This window comes from Calliphora vicina, chromosome 5 (genome assembly GCF_958450345.1).
Source record: "Calliphora vicina chromosome 5, idCalVici1.1, whole genome shotgun sequence".
In the NCBI taxonomy this organism is placed as follows: Eukaryota; Metazoa; Arthropoda; class Insecta; order Diptera; family Calliphoridae; genus Calliphora; species Calliphora vicina.
The window spans coordinates 19,215,002-19,233,818 of record NC_088784.1 but is presented as its reverse complement, the minus strand read 5'-3'; the positions used below and the strand labels follow the sequence as shown (position 1 = coordinate 19,233,818).

Genomic DNA, 18,817 nt, shown 5'->3' with positions numbered 1-18,817 from the left:
TTTAGCTCCAATCGTAGGACTTTAAACAGTCATATTTTAGCTTCAATTGAAGGTCTTTACACAGTCTGATTATAGCTTCAATGGTTGGTCTTTATGTAGTCAGATTTTAGCTTCAATCGTAGGGGTTTATACAGTCAGATTTTGACTTCAATCGTAGGTCTTTATACAGTCGGATTTTAGCTTCAATCGTAGGTCTTTATACTGTCAGGTTTTAGCTTCAATCGTAGGTCTTTATACTGTCAGATTTTAGCTTCAATCGTAGGTCTTTATACATTCAGATTTTAGCTTCAATCGAAGGACTTTATACTGTGTGATTTTAGCTTCAATCGTTGGTCCTTAAATAGTCATATTTTAGATTCAATCGTTGGTCCTTAAATAGTCAGATTTTAGCTTTAATCGTAGGTATTTATACAGTCAGATTTTAGCTTTAATCGTAGGTATTTATACAGTCAGATTTTAGCTTTAATCGTAGGTATTTATACAGTCAGATTTTAGCTTTAATCGTAGGTATTTATACAGTCAGATTTTAGCTTTAATCGTAGGTATTTATACAGTCAGATTTTAGCTTTAATCGTAGGTATTTATACAGTCAGATTTTAGCTTTAATCGTAGGTATTTATACAGTCAGATTTTAGCTTTAATCGTAGGTCATTATACACAGAGAAAACAGATTCGTGATAGCAACCGAATTTGTTGCCAATCGAATGATTCTACCTTAGTGACCGAATTTTACAGTTGTGGCTATAGAATTTTAAAAGGGGTAACAAAAGTTTGGTTGCTTTAATCGAAATTCTTCTTTGTCAACTGTCTTTCTGTTGATAGAATCGAAAAATTCTATGTGTACAACCGAATCATTCGATTGGCAACAAATTCGGTTGCTATCACGAATCTGTATTCTCTGTGTACAGTCAGATTTTAGATTCAATCGAAGGCATTTAGATAGACATATTTTAGCTTCAATCGTAGGTCATTATATAGGCAAATTTCAGCTTCAATCGTAGGTCTCTATGCAGTAAGATTTTGACTTCAATCGTAGGTCTTTATACAGTCAGATTTTAGCTTCATTGGTTGGTCTTTATGCAGTCAGATTTTAACTTCAATCGCAGGTCTTTATACTGTCAGATTTTAGGTTCAATACGGTAAGATTTTAGCTTCATTGGTTGGTCTTTATGCAGTCAGATTTTAGCTTCAATTGCAGGTCTTTATACAGTCAGATTTTAGCTTCAATCGTAGGTTTTTATAGAGTCAGATTTTAGCTTCAATCGTAGGTCTTTATACTGTCAGATTTTAGCTTCATTGGTTGGTCTTTATGCAGTCAGATTTTAACTTCCATCGTAGGTCTTTATACAGTCAGATTTTAGCTTCAAACGTAGGTCTTTATACAGTAAGATTTTAGCTTCAATCGTAGGTCTTTATACTGTCAGATTTTAGCTTCATTGGTTGTTCTTTATGCAGTCAGATTTTAGCTTCAATCGTAGGTTTTATACTGTCAGATTTTAGCTTTATTGGTTGGTCTTTATACTGCCAGATTTTAGCTTCAATCGTAGGTCTTTATACTGTCAGATTTTAGCTTCAATCGTAGGTCTTTATACAGTCAAATTTTAGATTAAATCAGTGGTCTTTAGATAGTCATATCTTAGCTTCAATAGAAAGTCTTTAGATAGTCATATTTTGGCATCAATCGAAGGTCTTTATATAGTCAGATTTTAGCTTCAATCGTAGGTATTTATACAGTGTGATTTTAGCTTCAATCGTTGGTCTTTAAATAGTCATATTTTATCTTCAATCGTTGGTCCTTAAATAGTCATATTTTAGCTTTTATCGTAGGTATTTATACAGTGAGATTTTAGCTTCAATCATAGGTCTTTATACAGTCAGATTTTAGCTTCAATCGTAGGTCTTTATACTGTCAGATTTTAGCTTCAATAGGTGGTCTTTGGATAGTCCTAGCTTAGCTTCAATAGGATGTCTTTATAAAGTCAGATTTTAGCTTCAATCGTAGGTCTTTATACAGGCTGATATTAGCTTTTATCGAAGGCCTTTAGATAGACATATTTTAGCTTTAATCGAAGGCATTTAGATAGTCATAATTTGACTGTATTTGGAGGTCTTTCTTCAGTCAGATTTTACCTTCAATCGAAGGTCCTTAGATAGTCATATTGTAGCTTCAATTTCAGTTCTTTATACTGTCAGATTTTAGCTTCAATAGTAGATCATTAAACAGTCAGATTTTAGTTTTAGTTGAAGGTCTTTATACAGTCAGATTTTAGCTTCAATCGGTGGTCTTTGGATAGTCCTAGCTTAGCTTCAATAGGAGGTCTTTATACAGTCAGATTGTAGCTTCAGTCGAAGGCCTTTAGATAGACATATTTTAGCTTCAATCGAAGGTCTTTACATAATCATAATTTGACTGCATTTGCAGGTCTTTCTTCAGTCAGATTTTAGCGTCAATCGAAGGTCCTTAGATAGTCATATTTTAGCTTTAATCGAAGGTCTATAGACATCATTTTGCATACTGGGGATATACTATAAATGGAGACTGGATAGAGCATCATAATAAATCCATATTTTAGATTTTAATTCGGAAGATGTTAAACGTTGCATATTGAAAGCTTTTGGAAATTTGTAAGATCTTTTTAAACATGCAACCCTATAAATGGTTTATTATTTCCCAAAATTACATTAAAAATCTATAACAAAATTAAATTCCTAAAAGCATGCTAACTTTATTATAGATTTATTATACAAAAAAGAGAGCTTTTGGTTTTTAACATAAATGAAACATTAATATCTAATTTTAACAAAATTTTGGACTCCGTAATTTGTTCAACCATAAAAAGTATAAAACATACTACACCTAAAACCATTAATTTGTTTATTATGAAGCATAAAGATTTTATTAGAAAATAATAAACCTAAAAGTGTGCTAATTATTTTTATCCTAAAAGCAGATTAAATTTTTCTAACAAAAATTAAACCGTAATGTTTTTAATGATAAAATAAATGTATTACAACACTTGCCCTAAAAGTATGCTGCTGTCAAAAATAACTATAAAAGTTAATTGTTTATAGCATATCCTCTGGCGTGGCCATTAATAATGTTACTGTGAAGCCCTTTGAAAAGTACAAACACATTTAAATTGGCCAATATACACTGTTTAGCATCGAATAAAAATAAAAATTCTGGGAATTTCTATAAATAGAGACAGAGAGAAAGATGTTGTTAAAAGCCTGTTTTGGTTTTATTTTATTTCTACCAGCTGCTGCTGCTGTTTATTAACGGCCAAACATGTTTGGTTGTGTTGAAGGGACGAGAAAAAAATACAATACAAGTAGGCGTTTGTTTGATTATGCACACACTCACACAGAAAATACATATATATAGCAAAAGGATATTAAGGAATAAAGAATAGAAAATATATTGAAGGAAAAAGTTAAATAGACCCATTTTATTTGTTTTCCTTTCAGTTGTTTTATGTCGAACAATTGTTTTAAATTTATGATTATTGCTAAACAACAAATTGTTCCGGGTGTATGCTGTTATCTGCCTATAGACCCCAAATTGCTCAATTGTTGGCCAACAGCTTTATGCACGCCTGTGTAGTCGCTATTTAAAGTATTCTTTGACAGTGTTATTGAACAATAAAAATGTTTTACTATTGATTTAGCATCAAAACGATTTTGTAAGCATTTAATTTAGGATTTAACACACTATTACAGTTTATGTAATTAATGTTCATTTTACCAAAGTCACCTTAATTTTGCGGCATGTTTCTTTTACATGTTTGAACATTTATTTAATTGTTTTAATGAAATAAAATTAATGATTTTTCTTGCTGTTTTTAAGACCATGAATATGCAAAACATGAGATCTAATGAATAATTGTTAACAGCATGTTGAAAGCTGTAGAAAAAATGTGTTACATTTTGTATTTTTCTTTGGGTTTCAAAACTTTATTGCAAATTTCTAGCAATAAATTATATGGCAGAATGTGCTCAATAATGTATTTAAGAAATAGAGATGGGGATTTGTTCAAATAATTTGTTAAAAATTGTATAAAGACCCTCAATGAAAACTAAAATATGACTACAGGAGGTCATTCGATTGAAGCTATATCTGGCTGTATAAAAACCTTTGTTCAAGCTAAAATTTTCACTTTAAAAAACATACGATTAAAGCTAAAATCTGACTTTATAAGGGGTTTTGATTGAATCTAAAATATAATTATGAAAAGACCAACTACGATTGAAGCTAAAATCTGACAGTATAAAGACCTACGATGGAAGCTAAAATCTGACTGCATAAAGACCAACCAATGAAGCTAAAATCTGACTGTATAAAGACCTACGATTAAAGCTAAAATCTGACTGTATAAAGACCTACGATTGAAGCTAAAATCTGACAGTATAAAGACCTACGATAGAAGCTAAAATCTGACTGCATAAAGACCAACCAATGAAGCTAAAATCTGACTGTATAAAGACCTACGTTAAAGCTGAAATCTGACTGTATAAAGACCTAAGTTCGAAGCTAGAATCTGACTGTCGAAAGACCTCCAATGAAGCAAAAATATTTCTATATAAAGAAATTCAATTGAATTCTAAAAAAAGTCTTACGATTAAAGCTAAACAATGACTATTAAAAGAAGTATGATTGAAGCTAAAATTAATAAAAAATTTGACTATCGGCTAAAGTTAAAATATGACTGTCTAAAGACCTGAATTTAGGCTGAAATCTGATTTTATGGAGATCTGATATTGAAGCTTAAATCTTACTGTATAGAGAACTTCAATAGAAACTAAAATATGATTGTAGAAACTCGATAAATTAAAGTTTAAATATGACACTATTAAGACCTACGATTGAAGCTAAAATCAGACTGTAGAAACTCCGTAAATTAAAGCTTAAATATGACTCTATTAAGACCTACGATTGATGCTAAAATCTGACTGTATTAAGACTAGCTATGGCTGCTAAAATATCACTATTTAAAGACCTACGATTGTAGCTAAAATCAGACTGAATATTGACCTAAGATTGTAGCAATAATATGTCTATCTTAAGACTTCCAATTAAAGCTAAAATATTACTGTATTAAAACCTATAATTGAATTTAAAATCTGACTGTATAAAGAACTTAGATTGAAGTTATAATATGACTGTCTAAAGACTGTCGATTAAAGCTAAAATTAAATTGTATAAAGAGCTTCGATTGAAGCTAAAATATGACCGTCAAAAGGTTTTTGATTAAAGCTAAACTATGACTGTCTAAAAACCTGAACTGAAGCTGAAAATACAACTCCAAGGAGACTTTCGATTGAAGCAAAAGTCTGACAGTATAAAGATCTTCAGTGGAAGCTAAAATATAACTGTTAATACACCTTAAATTAAAGCTTAAATATGACTCTATTAGACCTTCGATTGAAGCTAAATTTTGACTGTTAAGACCTTCAATTTAAGCGAAAATATGAGTGTCTAAAGACTGACGATTAAAGCTAAAATCGAATGTCTAAAAAGCAAAAATATTACTGTATAAATACCTATGATTGAAGTTGAAATCTGACTGTAAAAAGACCTTCTATTGATGCTAAAATTTGACTGTCTAGATACTATCGAATAAAGCTAAAATATGACTATCTAAAATCCTACGATAGAAGCTATACTAAATACCTACGATTGCAGTTAAGTAATTGAACATAAAATACGATTTTCTAAAGACTTTCGAATATAGCTGAAATAAAGATAAGTCCTCGAATTTTTGAATTTCCCGGCTCTTAAATGAAAGGGCAACACTGCTCCTGTCAACAAGCATCTGTCTATTGACTCCTATTAAAATTTAAAGAAGCTGCGTCCGTTAGATTGTGTTTGACAGCCGTTGATAGCAGACTACCTCATGACTTGAGAAAAAAATGGAAATAAAGTGAATTTTGTCTGCTCACAAAGATAAAACAGATTCGTGATAGCAACCGAATTTGTTGCCAATCGAATGATACGGTTGCTCACATAGAATTTGTTAGTTCTAACAGCAGAAAGTCAGTTGATAAAGAAGAATTTCAATTGAAGCAACCAAACTTTAGTTACCCCTTACAAAATATTGTAGCCATAACTGTAAAATTCGGTCACTAAGATAGAGCCATTCGATTGGCAACAAATTCGGTTGCTGTCACGAATCTGTTTTCTCTGTGCATTAATCATAAAAACCATCACTCAAATAAAGACTCAGCTTTAACTGCCAGTTTGTGAACTCTGCTCCATCAATTTCAATGTTAAATAGGTGGTTTACTGAATTTTGTTGTGGCCGTACAACCACGGAAGAAGCCGAACGTTCTGGACGCCCAGTTAAGGACTCTAAACCCGAAACAATTTTAACAAATCACGATGTAGTATTGGCCGATCGGAGATTGAAAGTTCGAGAGATTGTGGAAGCCATAGACATGTCACATGGCTCAGTGGTTTCAATTTTGAATGATCACTTGTGTATGAGCAAGCTTTCCACAAGATTTTTGCCCTGTTTGCTTGCAATTGGGTGTACAAAAGGGTATACACACGTGAAGTTTCCATGGCTAGGTTAGGTTCCATGGACAGCCACTCATCAAGCAGATCCATTCAAAACTTATTACATTGTGATACCCAAGAAGTAAACAGCAGAATGTTTATAATACATCCGTTGTTTTCAAGATGAACAAACCAGATTCTCTGATGAAGGAGGAGGATACGTTCCCTCAAGTTCGCAACAGGCGGGACACAGTCTCCTCCTCTTCTTCATTTCGACATTTTCTACAGTAATCGTTGTACCGTAGCCGCAGTCTTCTAGCATGTGTCCCAATTGTACAGTGTCCTGTAATAAAGGAAACAATTAGTCTTATTTGCTCACGACGAAATTTGATAAGTAGATTCGCCCTGCCAGCACCATATACGGGACAAGTCGACTTCGTGATAACGCAGGTGTGTTCATTAGTCCTTCTGTATAAATTAGACTACGAAATGCTTATTATTCCGCTCTATTTTCCGAATTTGGCCCCGAGTGACTATTTCTAGTTTCCAAACCTGATGTAATGTCTCGTCAGAAAGAGATTTGACTCCAACAATGAAATCATCTCACAAAAAAATACATATTTTAATGACCTCGACAAATCTTATTTTTTGGAAGGGATAAACAAATTGGAGAAACTTTGGACAAAGTGCAAAGGAGACTATGTTGAAAAATAAAATAATTTTGTATCACAAAACCTGTGTTTCATTCAAAAAGGCACGAACTTTTTGACCCATCCTTTTATAAAGACCTTCGATTAGGGCTAAAATACGACTGAATAAACACCTACGATTGAATCTGATATATATATATATCTAAAGCCCTTCAATTTAAGCTAAAATTTTACTATATAAGACCTTCTATTGAAGTTAAAATCTGACTGAATAAACACCTACGATTTAATCTAAGATATCGCTGTATAAAGCCCTTCAATTGAAGCTAAAATTTCACTGTGTAAGCCTTTCTATTGAAGCTGAAATGTGACTATAAAAATACTTGCGATCAAAGTTAAAATCTGTACTAAAACCAACGATTAAAGCTAAAGCCCTTCAACTGAAGCTATGAGTTTACTGTATAAAGACCTACGATTGAAGTTGAAATCGGACTGTAAAAAGACCTACGATTAGAGCTAATATTCGACTGCAGAAACCATCGTTTGAAGCTAAAATCCTACTGTATAAAGCTAACATCTGATTGTATGGATATCTAAGACTGAAGCTTAAACTTTACTTTAAAAAGTCCTAAAAAGACTGTATCAATACCTTCAATTGAAGCTATAATATGGTTGCATAAAGACCTAGTACTAAAGATAAAATCGAACTTTAAAAAGTCCTTACGGAGAAGCTTAAATAGGACTGTAAAATATGACCAATATGACCCATGATTGAAGCTAAAATATGGCAATATGAAGACCTACAATTTAAACCTACAATTTAAGCTAAGTTATGACGGTTTAACATGTTTATTACATCCCTTAAATTTATTAGTTCCTCTTTGATTAAAAATTAACAAAAATATATAAAAAAACTTTTCACTTTGTTTAATTTGCTAAAAACAAAGTTGTTGCCTTTGTTTGTAAAGGAAAGGAAGACATAAATAAAAAACCATGATTTTTTCTTAGAAGTTTACATTAAAAATTAAACTACACAAAAATATGCAACAGTTTGTTTTAATTAACAAGCCTAAATGTATACATATTTTACTGTTTCATTCTGAATGAATATAATTTCTTTGTAAGCTTTTCAGTTGGTTTCTTTATTTTTTTTTAGCTCAACAAAGTTGGAAATACATAATTTTTTCCTGTTGCAGAGTTGTTTTTTTACCTTAATCAAGAATAACTTTTTTAAGACTTTTATTATAAGGCTATAAAAAATATACATATTTTTTTAATTAAAAAATCCTAAAAGTATGCTAAAGATTTTTATGTAAATTCATGTAAATATTTGTGTTTGAGAATGGTACAGAGAGATTTTTAAGATTTGTGTTTTTTGTTATTGTTGTTGCCTTTTTAGGAAAAGTGTTGTTTTTGTTTATTTATGAGCTTAATGTTGTTTTTGTTTCTTCCTTGCTAGCTTCAAGTGTTTGATGCCAATAAAGATGGACGTCTACAATTATCTGAAATGGCCAAGTAAGTAATGAATGGAGTGTTTAAGTTTCATTTCTTTTTCGTAATTTTGTTGTATCTATTGTGGTACTTATTATGTTTTTGTTATTGTTTTTATTACTTAGCACTTGTTTTAATGTTTTTAAGGGAAATCTTTTATAAGTGTGGAAAGCTTAAAAGCTTTTAAGATTAGGGAAATGAAAGTTTATTTGTGGAAATTAATGGGGTGTGAGGGTAGGAAAGGGGAGCATTGGGTTTGATTGAAAATTGTTTTATTTCCATTTAGTTTCAGATAAAATATTGGCAAATTTCAAAAATAATTTTGTTTATTTCCTGAGAAAAGTTTAAAGTTTGATGAAAATTTTTGAGTGTATTGCAATTGTAGTTGGTGCGTATGTGAATTGAGATAATAAAAATATATATAAAATTAAAAGGAATAAGTTACAGTCTATATTTTTAAGGAAAATTGTTTGTTTGGTCTTTAACTTTTCTGTGAAAAGCAATTAGCGAGTAAAATATTTTACAACAATTTGTAGTATTTATAGCCCATTCAGGTGATATTAATAATTTCTTTGTAAATTAAGTCCTTGAAGACTTCGCCATATATCCTTGTTACAAAAATATCTTAAATTAAATTTTTTTCTTCAAATTTTACTCCAATATTCATGAGTTTTACAATTTATACAAACTATTTTGATTAGAATTGAAATTTTTAAATAAATCAGCCTCCATTTACTAGAAAAAAGGACATTTTTAAATAAAATGTTTTACCACAATTTGCAATTTTTACACCTTATTCTCATACTATACATACATTTTTTGTATCTGTAGTCCAAACAAACTTTGCCATATATCCTTTTTATAAAAATATTTTAAATTAAACTTATTTTGCAAATTTTACTTAAAATTTTGTGAGCTTTACCATGTATAATAAGTGTTTTGTTAAAAATTTTAAATTTCAAAATAAATGTGTTCATACTTTTGTAAAAAAAGGACTTTTTGAATAAAAGATTTTACTACAATTTGCAGTTTTTGTAAATAAATCATATGTTATACAAAATATTTTTGTAACTTAATTCCTTGAGGAGTGTGCCATATATCCTTTTTATACAAATATTTTCAAATAAAATTTTATTGCATTTTAAACTTAAAATTTTAAAAAATAAGCAGTGTATAATAATTGTTTTATTTAAAATTTTAAAACTCAAAATAAATATGCCTGTATTTTCTAGAAAAAGGAACTTTTTGCATTTAATATTTAATTACAATTTATAGTTTTTATGGCCGATTTATATGCTAAATATATTTTGTTTGTATCTTAAGTGTTTAAATACTTCACCATATATCCTTTTAATAAAAAAATTTAAAATTGTGGTCTTAATGCAAATTTAATATAAAATTATAATTGGTGAGAAATATATTTTAGTAGCTTATATAGTTTAGCAAAAAATATTTGGAATTTAAAAATTTTTCTATTTTTTTTATAAAAAAATTAGCTTATTTTTTATATAATTTTTTCTTCTCTTATTTAATTGTCTCTAGATTGCTTCCAGTTAAAGAAAATTTCCTGTGCCGTCAAGTATTTAAGGTAAGTGTTAATAATTCCCTTTTAAAATTAAAAAATAAAAATGTACAAACAACAGGTCGGTCTTTTTTTTAAATATTAAAAATAAACTAAATTAAAAAAAAACTAAATGACTTGTATGGAATCTAATTAATAAAAAATAATAATTAGTTTTAAAGCTATATAACAAAAATTAGTTTAAAAGAAAAATATATATAATCTTGCACCCCCTTTAAGAAAATAAACTAAAAACACTTTTTCCTATCCTCAGCATTAAATTAAAGAAAATCTATTTAAAAGCTGATTATTAGTTTTTTTTATTTTAATATTATTTAAATCTTTGTTTATGCTAAATAATTTTAATCTACTTTTCTTTTAAAACCATAACAAAATATCAAAAATATGTTAAAATATATTTTGAAGCATACTTTTAGTTGCTGTGCGAAAAAAAATCACATAAATTTTGAAGCATACTTTTAGTTGTTGTGTTAGAAAACAATTGTCTGTTTAAATTCGTTTATTATTCTCTTTTGAATGTTAACACAAATTCCTTAAGAAAATAAAATTTCCTTATTTCTGTTTTATTTATTACATTTAAATATTACTACTGACATTTTTCTGTCTTAAATTCTAAATATTCTTGTTTTATTATCCCCAAAAATATGCTTTGCTTATGCCAGTCTTAAGGAATTGTATGGTTTTTCGTCTCTCTTGTTAAAAGCTTTTTATTTGCATATTTTTTTATATTACTTTCTTTTTTGCTTAAATAAAATATGGGATTAAAATAAAAGAAAATTATTGAGGGGTAATGGAATAGTGGTTTCTGGAATTTTTGGTTCATGTTTTGCATATTTACACAATAGGAAGGGGGAAAATTGTGAATGTGGTAAAAAAAACAGTTATAAAAAGTGTTTAGAAAAGTCTTGGATTTAAAGGAAAATAGCAAGAAACCAAATGTGTCTCCCAGTTTTGCCCAAAGTCATGCACTTTTTTTATGGAACCCAAAAATTTGGGGCCTCGGTGTCATTTTTGAAAAAAAGTGATCATTTTCTCAGGCTCATATCCTGCAAACAGTTCTGAATTTTGATTTACTCTCTGAGGCAAAGTTGTAGCCCTTGTCATAAAGAACAAAAATTGTGAACATATACAATCAAAAAAACTTCATCATCAGGATCAAAATCGCAAAAATAAAATATTCGATTTTTTTAATTTTTTTCCTTTGTAAAGGTCCATAGGTAGCAAACCATTAAAAATTCAAGGAAACAATCAACTACAAAAATGTACCTAAGCTCTCAATAAACAACTTTCTAGAACATACGAACTTCCTAGGAATGATTCTTAATATAAGTTAGTAAGAAAAAACTAAAGGAATTAAATGTTTTGGGCCATAAACTATTAAATTATTATAAACTAAAGCATACTTTTAGGCAGCTTTAAAAAATTTTATTTCCAAATGGAAACAAAAAGAACAGCTGAAAGCTACATAAGATTCGTTACAGCTGACACTTTAACTTATTATTGTGTCGTTGCATTGTTTATGATCTTAAGTGTATTTCCAGCAGCCAAAAACAAATGTGTCTAAGTCAAAAAATGTTCTTTATAGAAAAAACTAAAAATACCAAAAAGAATGAAAAACAATAAAAAACTACTTGTAAACTAAACCTCAAGACATGATTTTGTCTTTCTTACACAATTTATTTTATTTTTGTCTATCGTAGTACATACTTATGAACTACATAGAAGCAACAAAACACTTGTCTAACTAACGAACTAAATAACAAACTAATATTATTATCATTGTTGTGCTCGTCATCATCAAAAGCAATTGTTTATCGCTGCTACTCTCAGTGTTAGAGAATCATGATACGCCAGCTAACAAATTTCTAATAGTGAGGGTTTTTTTCTAGCTGATGTTGTTGCCGTTGATTTTCTAAGTACTTTTCGCCATTATTTGTATAAAAATTATATAAAAATTGTAATAAATACAAACGACAAACATATAAAGAGTTCAAGGCTTTTGTGTGATTTGTTTTTTTTTATTTTTTTCAAATCAACAATAGCTAAACAGCAAGGTCATGCATGTCTAACAACAGCCATACACAATAAATGAAAGGCATTCAACAAATAATAAAACAAAATGTTAGTGAGAGAAAAAAATAAATTATGAAGAGGACAGATTTTCTAAATGGTAGATAACAAATGTAATTGTAGTTGGTGCGTATGTGAATTGAGACAATAAAAATATGTGTGTAATTAAAAGAAATAAGTTACAATCTATTGAACACTTCATCTCAGTATAAATTTTTAAGGAAAATCTTTGTTTGGTCTTTACACTTTGCTGTGAAAAGCAATTAGCGAGTAAAATATTTTACAACAATTTGTAGTATTTATAGCCCATTCAAGTGATATTAATAATTTCTTTGTAACTTAAGTCCTTGAAGACTTCACCATATATCCTTTTTATAAAAATCTCTGAAATTTAAATTTTGTTTACAAATTTTACTTTAATACTCATTAGTTTTACAATTTATATAAATCATTTTAATTAGAATAGAATTTTTTAAATAAATATGCCTCAACTCACTATAAAAATTTACTTTTTGAATAAAATATTTTACTACAATTTATAGTTTTTATACCCGATTCACAAAATATACATACTTTGTTTGTAAGTGAAGTCCTAAAAAACTTTTCCATATATCCTTTTTTTCAAAATATTTTAAATTAAATTTATTTGGCACATTTCACTTAAAATTTTGGCAGATTTACCATGTATAATAATTGTTTTGTTAAAAATTTTAAATTTAAAAATAAATGTGTTCATACTTCTGTAAAAAAGGACATTTTGACTAAAAGATTATACTACAATTTGCAGTTTTTGTAAGCGAATCATATGTTATACAAAATATTTTTGTAACTTAAGTCCTTGAAGAGTGTGACATATATCCTTTTTATACAAATATTTTCAAATAAACTTTTATTGCATATTAAACATACAATTTTTAAAGCTTTGCAATGTGTCACAATTCTTTCGTTTAAAATTTTAAATTTCAAAAGAAATGCGCTTCTATTTCCTACAAAACATAACTTTTTGCCTATAATATTTAGCTACAATTTGAGGTTTTTATGGCTTATTTATATGGTACCAATAATTTTTTTTTAGCTCAAGTTCTTGAAGAGTTCGCCATATATCCTTTTTACAGACAACTTTTAAATTTTAGTCTTTATGCATATTTAACTTAAGATTTTAAGAGTTTTATGATGTACAAACCATTTTTAGTAATAAATTTTAATTCTTAAAATAAAAATGCTTCTACTTTCTAGCAAAACCAACTTTTTGCATAAAATATTTTACTGCAATTTGCAGATTTTGTGGCAGATTTATACAATATGCTAAATTTTTTTGCAGCTTAAGTTCTCGAAAACTTTGCCGTATATCCTTTTTATAAAAATATCTAAAACTGTATTGTTTTTGCACATTTTTCTTAAAATGTTGATAGTGTTGCAATATAAAAAAACTATTTTGTTTAAAATTCTGAATTTCAAAATGAATATGTATAATTCCTTGAAAAATTATGTTTTTCAATAAAATATATTACTACAACGTGCAGTTCTTGTGTTCGAATAATATGACATACAAACATTTTTTGTAACCTAATGCCTTAAAAACTTCACCATATATCCTTTTTATAAATTTAATTTTTTCCACGCTTCACTTCAAACCAATTAATTTGTTTCGTACTGTATTCGCCTTAATGTATGCTCTAAACTAGATCAACAATTTTTATATAGAGAAATGACAATTGTTTATATTCAAAACCACTGTGCTTTTTTTATACAAATACCACATAGATGATTTGTTCATTGTATGTGAAAGTTTTTCTTTAATTTCACAGTCTCTGAGTGGCAGGTTATATAATTTTCTTTAATGACCATTTTATTTTTTTCCATAATCCTTTACTTATGTTCATGTGTGTGTCTGCTTATAAGCCGGTATGTGGTTTCGGAAGAAAAAGGTAATTACCAACATGTGTCCTCACTTTTTTGACTTTAAACAAAAAGCTTTTAACTTTTAGTTGTTTTTCTCTCTACTCTCAGCCCAGCATGTGCTAAGCTGCTAATAAATAAAAAAATATAAACATAATGGTTGTGTTTTTTCCGGTGTTAAATTTAATAACGGTAGATTAAAATAGACAACAAGTCACCGATAAACATAAACAACTTTTATTTAAGTCATAAAAAATAAGGGAAACCGAAAGGTAAATAGTTGAGCAAGTTTTAAATAAGCAAAATAAGCAGTTTGTAACTGGTAATCAAAAGATCTTTCATATGAAAAACCTAAATAAAGCAGTCCAAGTTTTAAAGCTTGAAGAATAATTCTTTGAAATTGTAAATTCAAATATATTAAATTTTACTTTTAGTTGAAAACATCAAGAAGTTGATCTATTTTCCTTAAAAATGTGTTAAACACAGTGGCGTATACTTGTTTTTTATTTTATGTATTAATTAAATATTAATCATACGCACAATTGTATTGCATTTTTTTTTACATAAAATTATATTTTTTTTAAATGTTCGAAAGAAAAGACTACAGAAATAATAATTAATTAAATTTAAAGAAACCCTTTGCGAGAAACATAAGAAAATTACTCAGTTTTAAAAAAATATATTCTCAAATGTATATATACATATATAATCGTATATAATCACAGTTCACTTAAAACTTTTGGAGTTTTACCATTTACAACAATTGTTTTGTTAAAAATTTTAAATTTTAAAATTCAAAAAACGACTTTTTGAATAAAAGATTCTACTACAATTTGCAGTTTTTGTAAGTAAATCATATGTTGTACAAAATATTTTTGTAACTCAATTCCTTGAAGAGTGTACCATATATCCTTTTCATAAAAATATTTTCAAATAAATTTTCATTGCATTTTATACTTAAAATTTTTAAAGTTTTGCTATATGTAATAATTTTTTTGTGTAAAATTTTTAATCTCAAAATAAATATGCTCGTATTTTCGAGAAAAACAAACTTTTTGCATATAATATTTAACTACAATTTGCAGGTTTTGTGGCTTATTTATATGATAACAATAAATTTTGTTTAACTCAAGTCATTGAAAACTCCGCCATATATCCTTTTAATAAAAATAATTTAAATTATATTTTTTTTACACATTTTTCATAACATTTTGGGAGTTTCATCAAGTATAACAATTGTTTTATTAAAAGTTTTAAATATTGAAATAAACATGCCCAATTTTAATTATTTAAATTCAAAAAAACGACTTTTTGAATAAAAGATTCTACTACAATTTGCATTTTTTGTAAGTAAATCATATGTTGTACAAAATATTTTTGTAACTCAAGTCTTTGAAGAGTGTACCATGTATCCTTTTTATAAAAATATTTTAAAATAAACTTTCATAGCATTTTATACTTAAAATTTTTAAAGTTTTGCTATATGTAATAATTTTTTTGTGTAAAATTTTTTATTTCAAAATAAATATGCTCGTATTTTCTAGAAAAACAAACTTTTTGCACATAATATTTAACTACAATTTGCAGGTTTTGTGGCTTATTTATATGATAACAATAAATTTTGTTTAACTCAAGTCATTGAAGACTCCGCCATATATCCTTTTTATAAAAATATCTTAAATTTAAATTTGTATCACAAATTTTACTCCAATTTACGTGAGTTTTACAATTCATATAAATTATTTTGATTAGAATTCAAATTTTCAAATAAATATGCTTCAGTTTCTGGAAAAAAATAAACTTTTCAAATAAAATATTTTACAACAATTTTTAGTTTTTGGACCCTATTCACACAATATACATAAATTGTTTGTATCTGAAGTCGTAGCAAACTTTGTCATATATCCTTTTTATAAAAATATTTTAAATTATATTTTTTTTACACATTTCACTTAAAAATTTTAGAGTTTTACCATTCATAACAACTTTTTTGTTAAAAATTTTAAATTTCAAAATAAATATGCCCAGTCCTTTTCAAATAAAGGACTTTTTGAATAAAATATTCTACTACAATTTGCAGTTTTTGTAAGCGCAACATATGTTATACAAAATATTTTTGTAACTCAAGTCTTTGAAGAGTGTACCATGTATCCTTTTTATAAAAATATTTTCAAATAAATTTTCATTGCATTTTATACTTAAAATTTTTAAAGTTTTGCAATGTGTAGCAATTCTTTTGTTAAAAATTTTTAATCTCAAAATAAATATGATCGTATTTTCTACAAAAACAAATCTTTTGCATATAATATTTAACTACAATTTGCAGTTTTTGTGGCCTATTTATATGATAACAATAAATTTGGTTTAACTCAAGTTATTGAAGACTTCGCCATATATCCTTTTTACAAACAAATATTAAATTTTAGTCTATAAAACATTTTACAACAATTTGTAGATTTTGTAGGCGATTTATCCAGTTTTTAAAATATTTTCAAAGGTTTTCTATAGAAATCTTCTATTAGAATATGTATTCGAACATGTACTAGAACGATAAGAAATTTTAACACAAACCTTTAATTTAAATTTGAACCAATTGTTGTCACAAGGTAACCTCCTTTTAGCCCTTCACTGTAGTAATATGAATTCATATATGTATGTGTGTCTCTCCCTCTCTTGTGATTCGGTAACTAAAACCGGATGTTTGCTAACAAACATGTGAAATTTATAATACTATTTGTTGTTGTTGTGTTTGCTTCTTTGGCTGTGTCCTAGGCCACTGTTTCCGTTTCCGTTTTTACGGTTTTCCTCTTTTAATTGTCATTACAGTTGAAAATGTTCGTTTCTTTTTATTGTTATTGCTAGAATTGTGGCCAAATGAAAAATGCTATTTTCGTTTATTCATTATTTGTTAAATTGAGCGAAAATAATGTTTGTTTTTCCTGTACACATTTGTGCATTTTAGTAGCAATCGTATGTTTTGCTAAAATATAAAGACATTTAATGCTTTGAGTGTAATTAAAACAGTTTAGTAGAACATTTCTTTTACTTCCTGGGATCTATTGTTTGGTTAGTTTATTTTCAAGAATTATATTCTCAATGAATTTCAACTAAAATTTTTTCTTACAATTTAAAACTGTTTTAAAAAATAAATTAAATTTAAAAATAAATACATGTCTACTTTCTTGAAAAATTTACTTTTCAAACAAAACATTTTACTACAATTTGCAGTTTTTGTAAGCAAATCATATGTCATACAAATATTTTTTGTAATTTAAGTCCTTGAAAACTTCACCATATATCCTTTTTATAAAATATAGATTAAATTTAATATTTTTTTGTTTAACTCACAAATCTTACGTTTTTTTTCATGCGTAATACTCAGTTAGTGTAAGATTTAAAATTTCAAAATAAATGTGCTACTACTTTCTTGTAAAACTAACTTTTTAGATAAAATATTTCTCTACAATTTGCAGTTATTGTAAACTAATCATATGCTGTACTAAATATGTTTTTAGCTTAAGTCCTTGAAAACTTGTCTGTATATCCTTTTTTTAAATATTTCTTAAATTATGATTTTTTTTAACTAATCGCATTAGAATTCCCGAGATTTACCATATAATAAAATTCTTTTACCAAAAGTTTAAATTTCAAAATATATATGAATCTACTTTCTTGAAAATTTAACTTTTTAGATAAAATATTATACCACAATATGCAGTTTTTTCAAACGAATCAGATGGTATGCAAACAGTTTTTGTAACTTAAGCCCTTGAAAACTTTGCCATATATCCTTTTTTTTACAAAATATTTAAAATATTTTTTTGTTGCTTAATTCAAATAAAATCTGGCGGGTTTTTCCAATTGTAATAGTTTGTTGGAGTAAACATTTAAAATTCAAAATAAATATGGCCATACTTTCTGAAAGAACTTACTTTTTAGATAAAACACTTTACTAAAATTTTCAGTTTTTGTAAAGGAATGATACTGTACTAAAATTGTGCAAAAATGAATATTCCATTTTATAAAAAAAAACATTTTAAACTAAATTTTTTTCCACATTTCCCTTAAAAACTCAAAATTTTAAACATCATAAGTAATATGCCTAAAATTTCTCTAAAAACATATGTATTTCTTGAATAATGATTGTACTACAAGTTGCAGTTTTTATAGGAGATTCACACACTATATACAAATTTAGAGTACCTTAATTCCCTGCAGACTCCACCATATATCCTTTTTATAAAATTATATGAAATTTAACTTTTTCATTTAATAAAACGCAAGTTCCACATTTCAAAAAAGTTTTATTTAAAAGCTAAATTTTCAAAATAAATATGAACATACTGTCTAGAAAAACTTGATCTTTTCATAAAAGGTTTCGTTACAATTTTTAGTTTTTGTGGGGGATTAATAAAATGTAAAAAAATTGTTTGTAACTTAAGTCCTTTATGACTTCGCCATATATCCTTTTTTTGAAAATATTTTGAAAATTAAATTTTTCCTGCAAAACTTAGTTTAAATTTTGCCAGATTTATCTTGTCTAAAACTGTTTAAAATTTAATTAAAATTTCAAAATAAATAGTTCAGTTTTATTTTCAAAATCATACTTTTTGAATAAAATATTATGGT

General features: G+C 27.3%; 2 protein-coding genes across 2 annotated transcripts in view; both read left to right on the top strand.

Moving 5' to 3' along the window:
* PIG-V (phosphatidylinositol glycan anchor biosynthesis class V) overlaps positions 1-18,817 on the top strand; it is a 190,782-nt gene that overhangs the window by 56,432 nt on the left and 115,533 nt on the right. The gene's annotated exons all lie outside the window — the stretch shown is intronic.
* Positions 1-18,817, top strand: part of Cbp53E (Calbindin 53E) — an 86,400-nt gene that overhangs the window by 56,546 nt on the left and 11,037 nt on the right. Inside the window, exons 7-8 of the mRNA XM_065511830.1 lie at positions 8,606-8,661; positions 10,180-10,225. Coding sequence (XP_065367902.1) covers positions 8,606-8,661; positions 10,180-10,225 — 102 coding nt within the window. The remainder of the gene's footprint in view (positions 1-8,605; positions 8,662-10,179; positions 10,226-18,817) is intronic.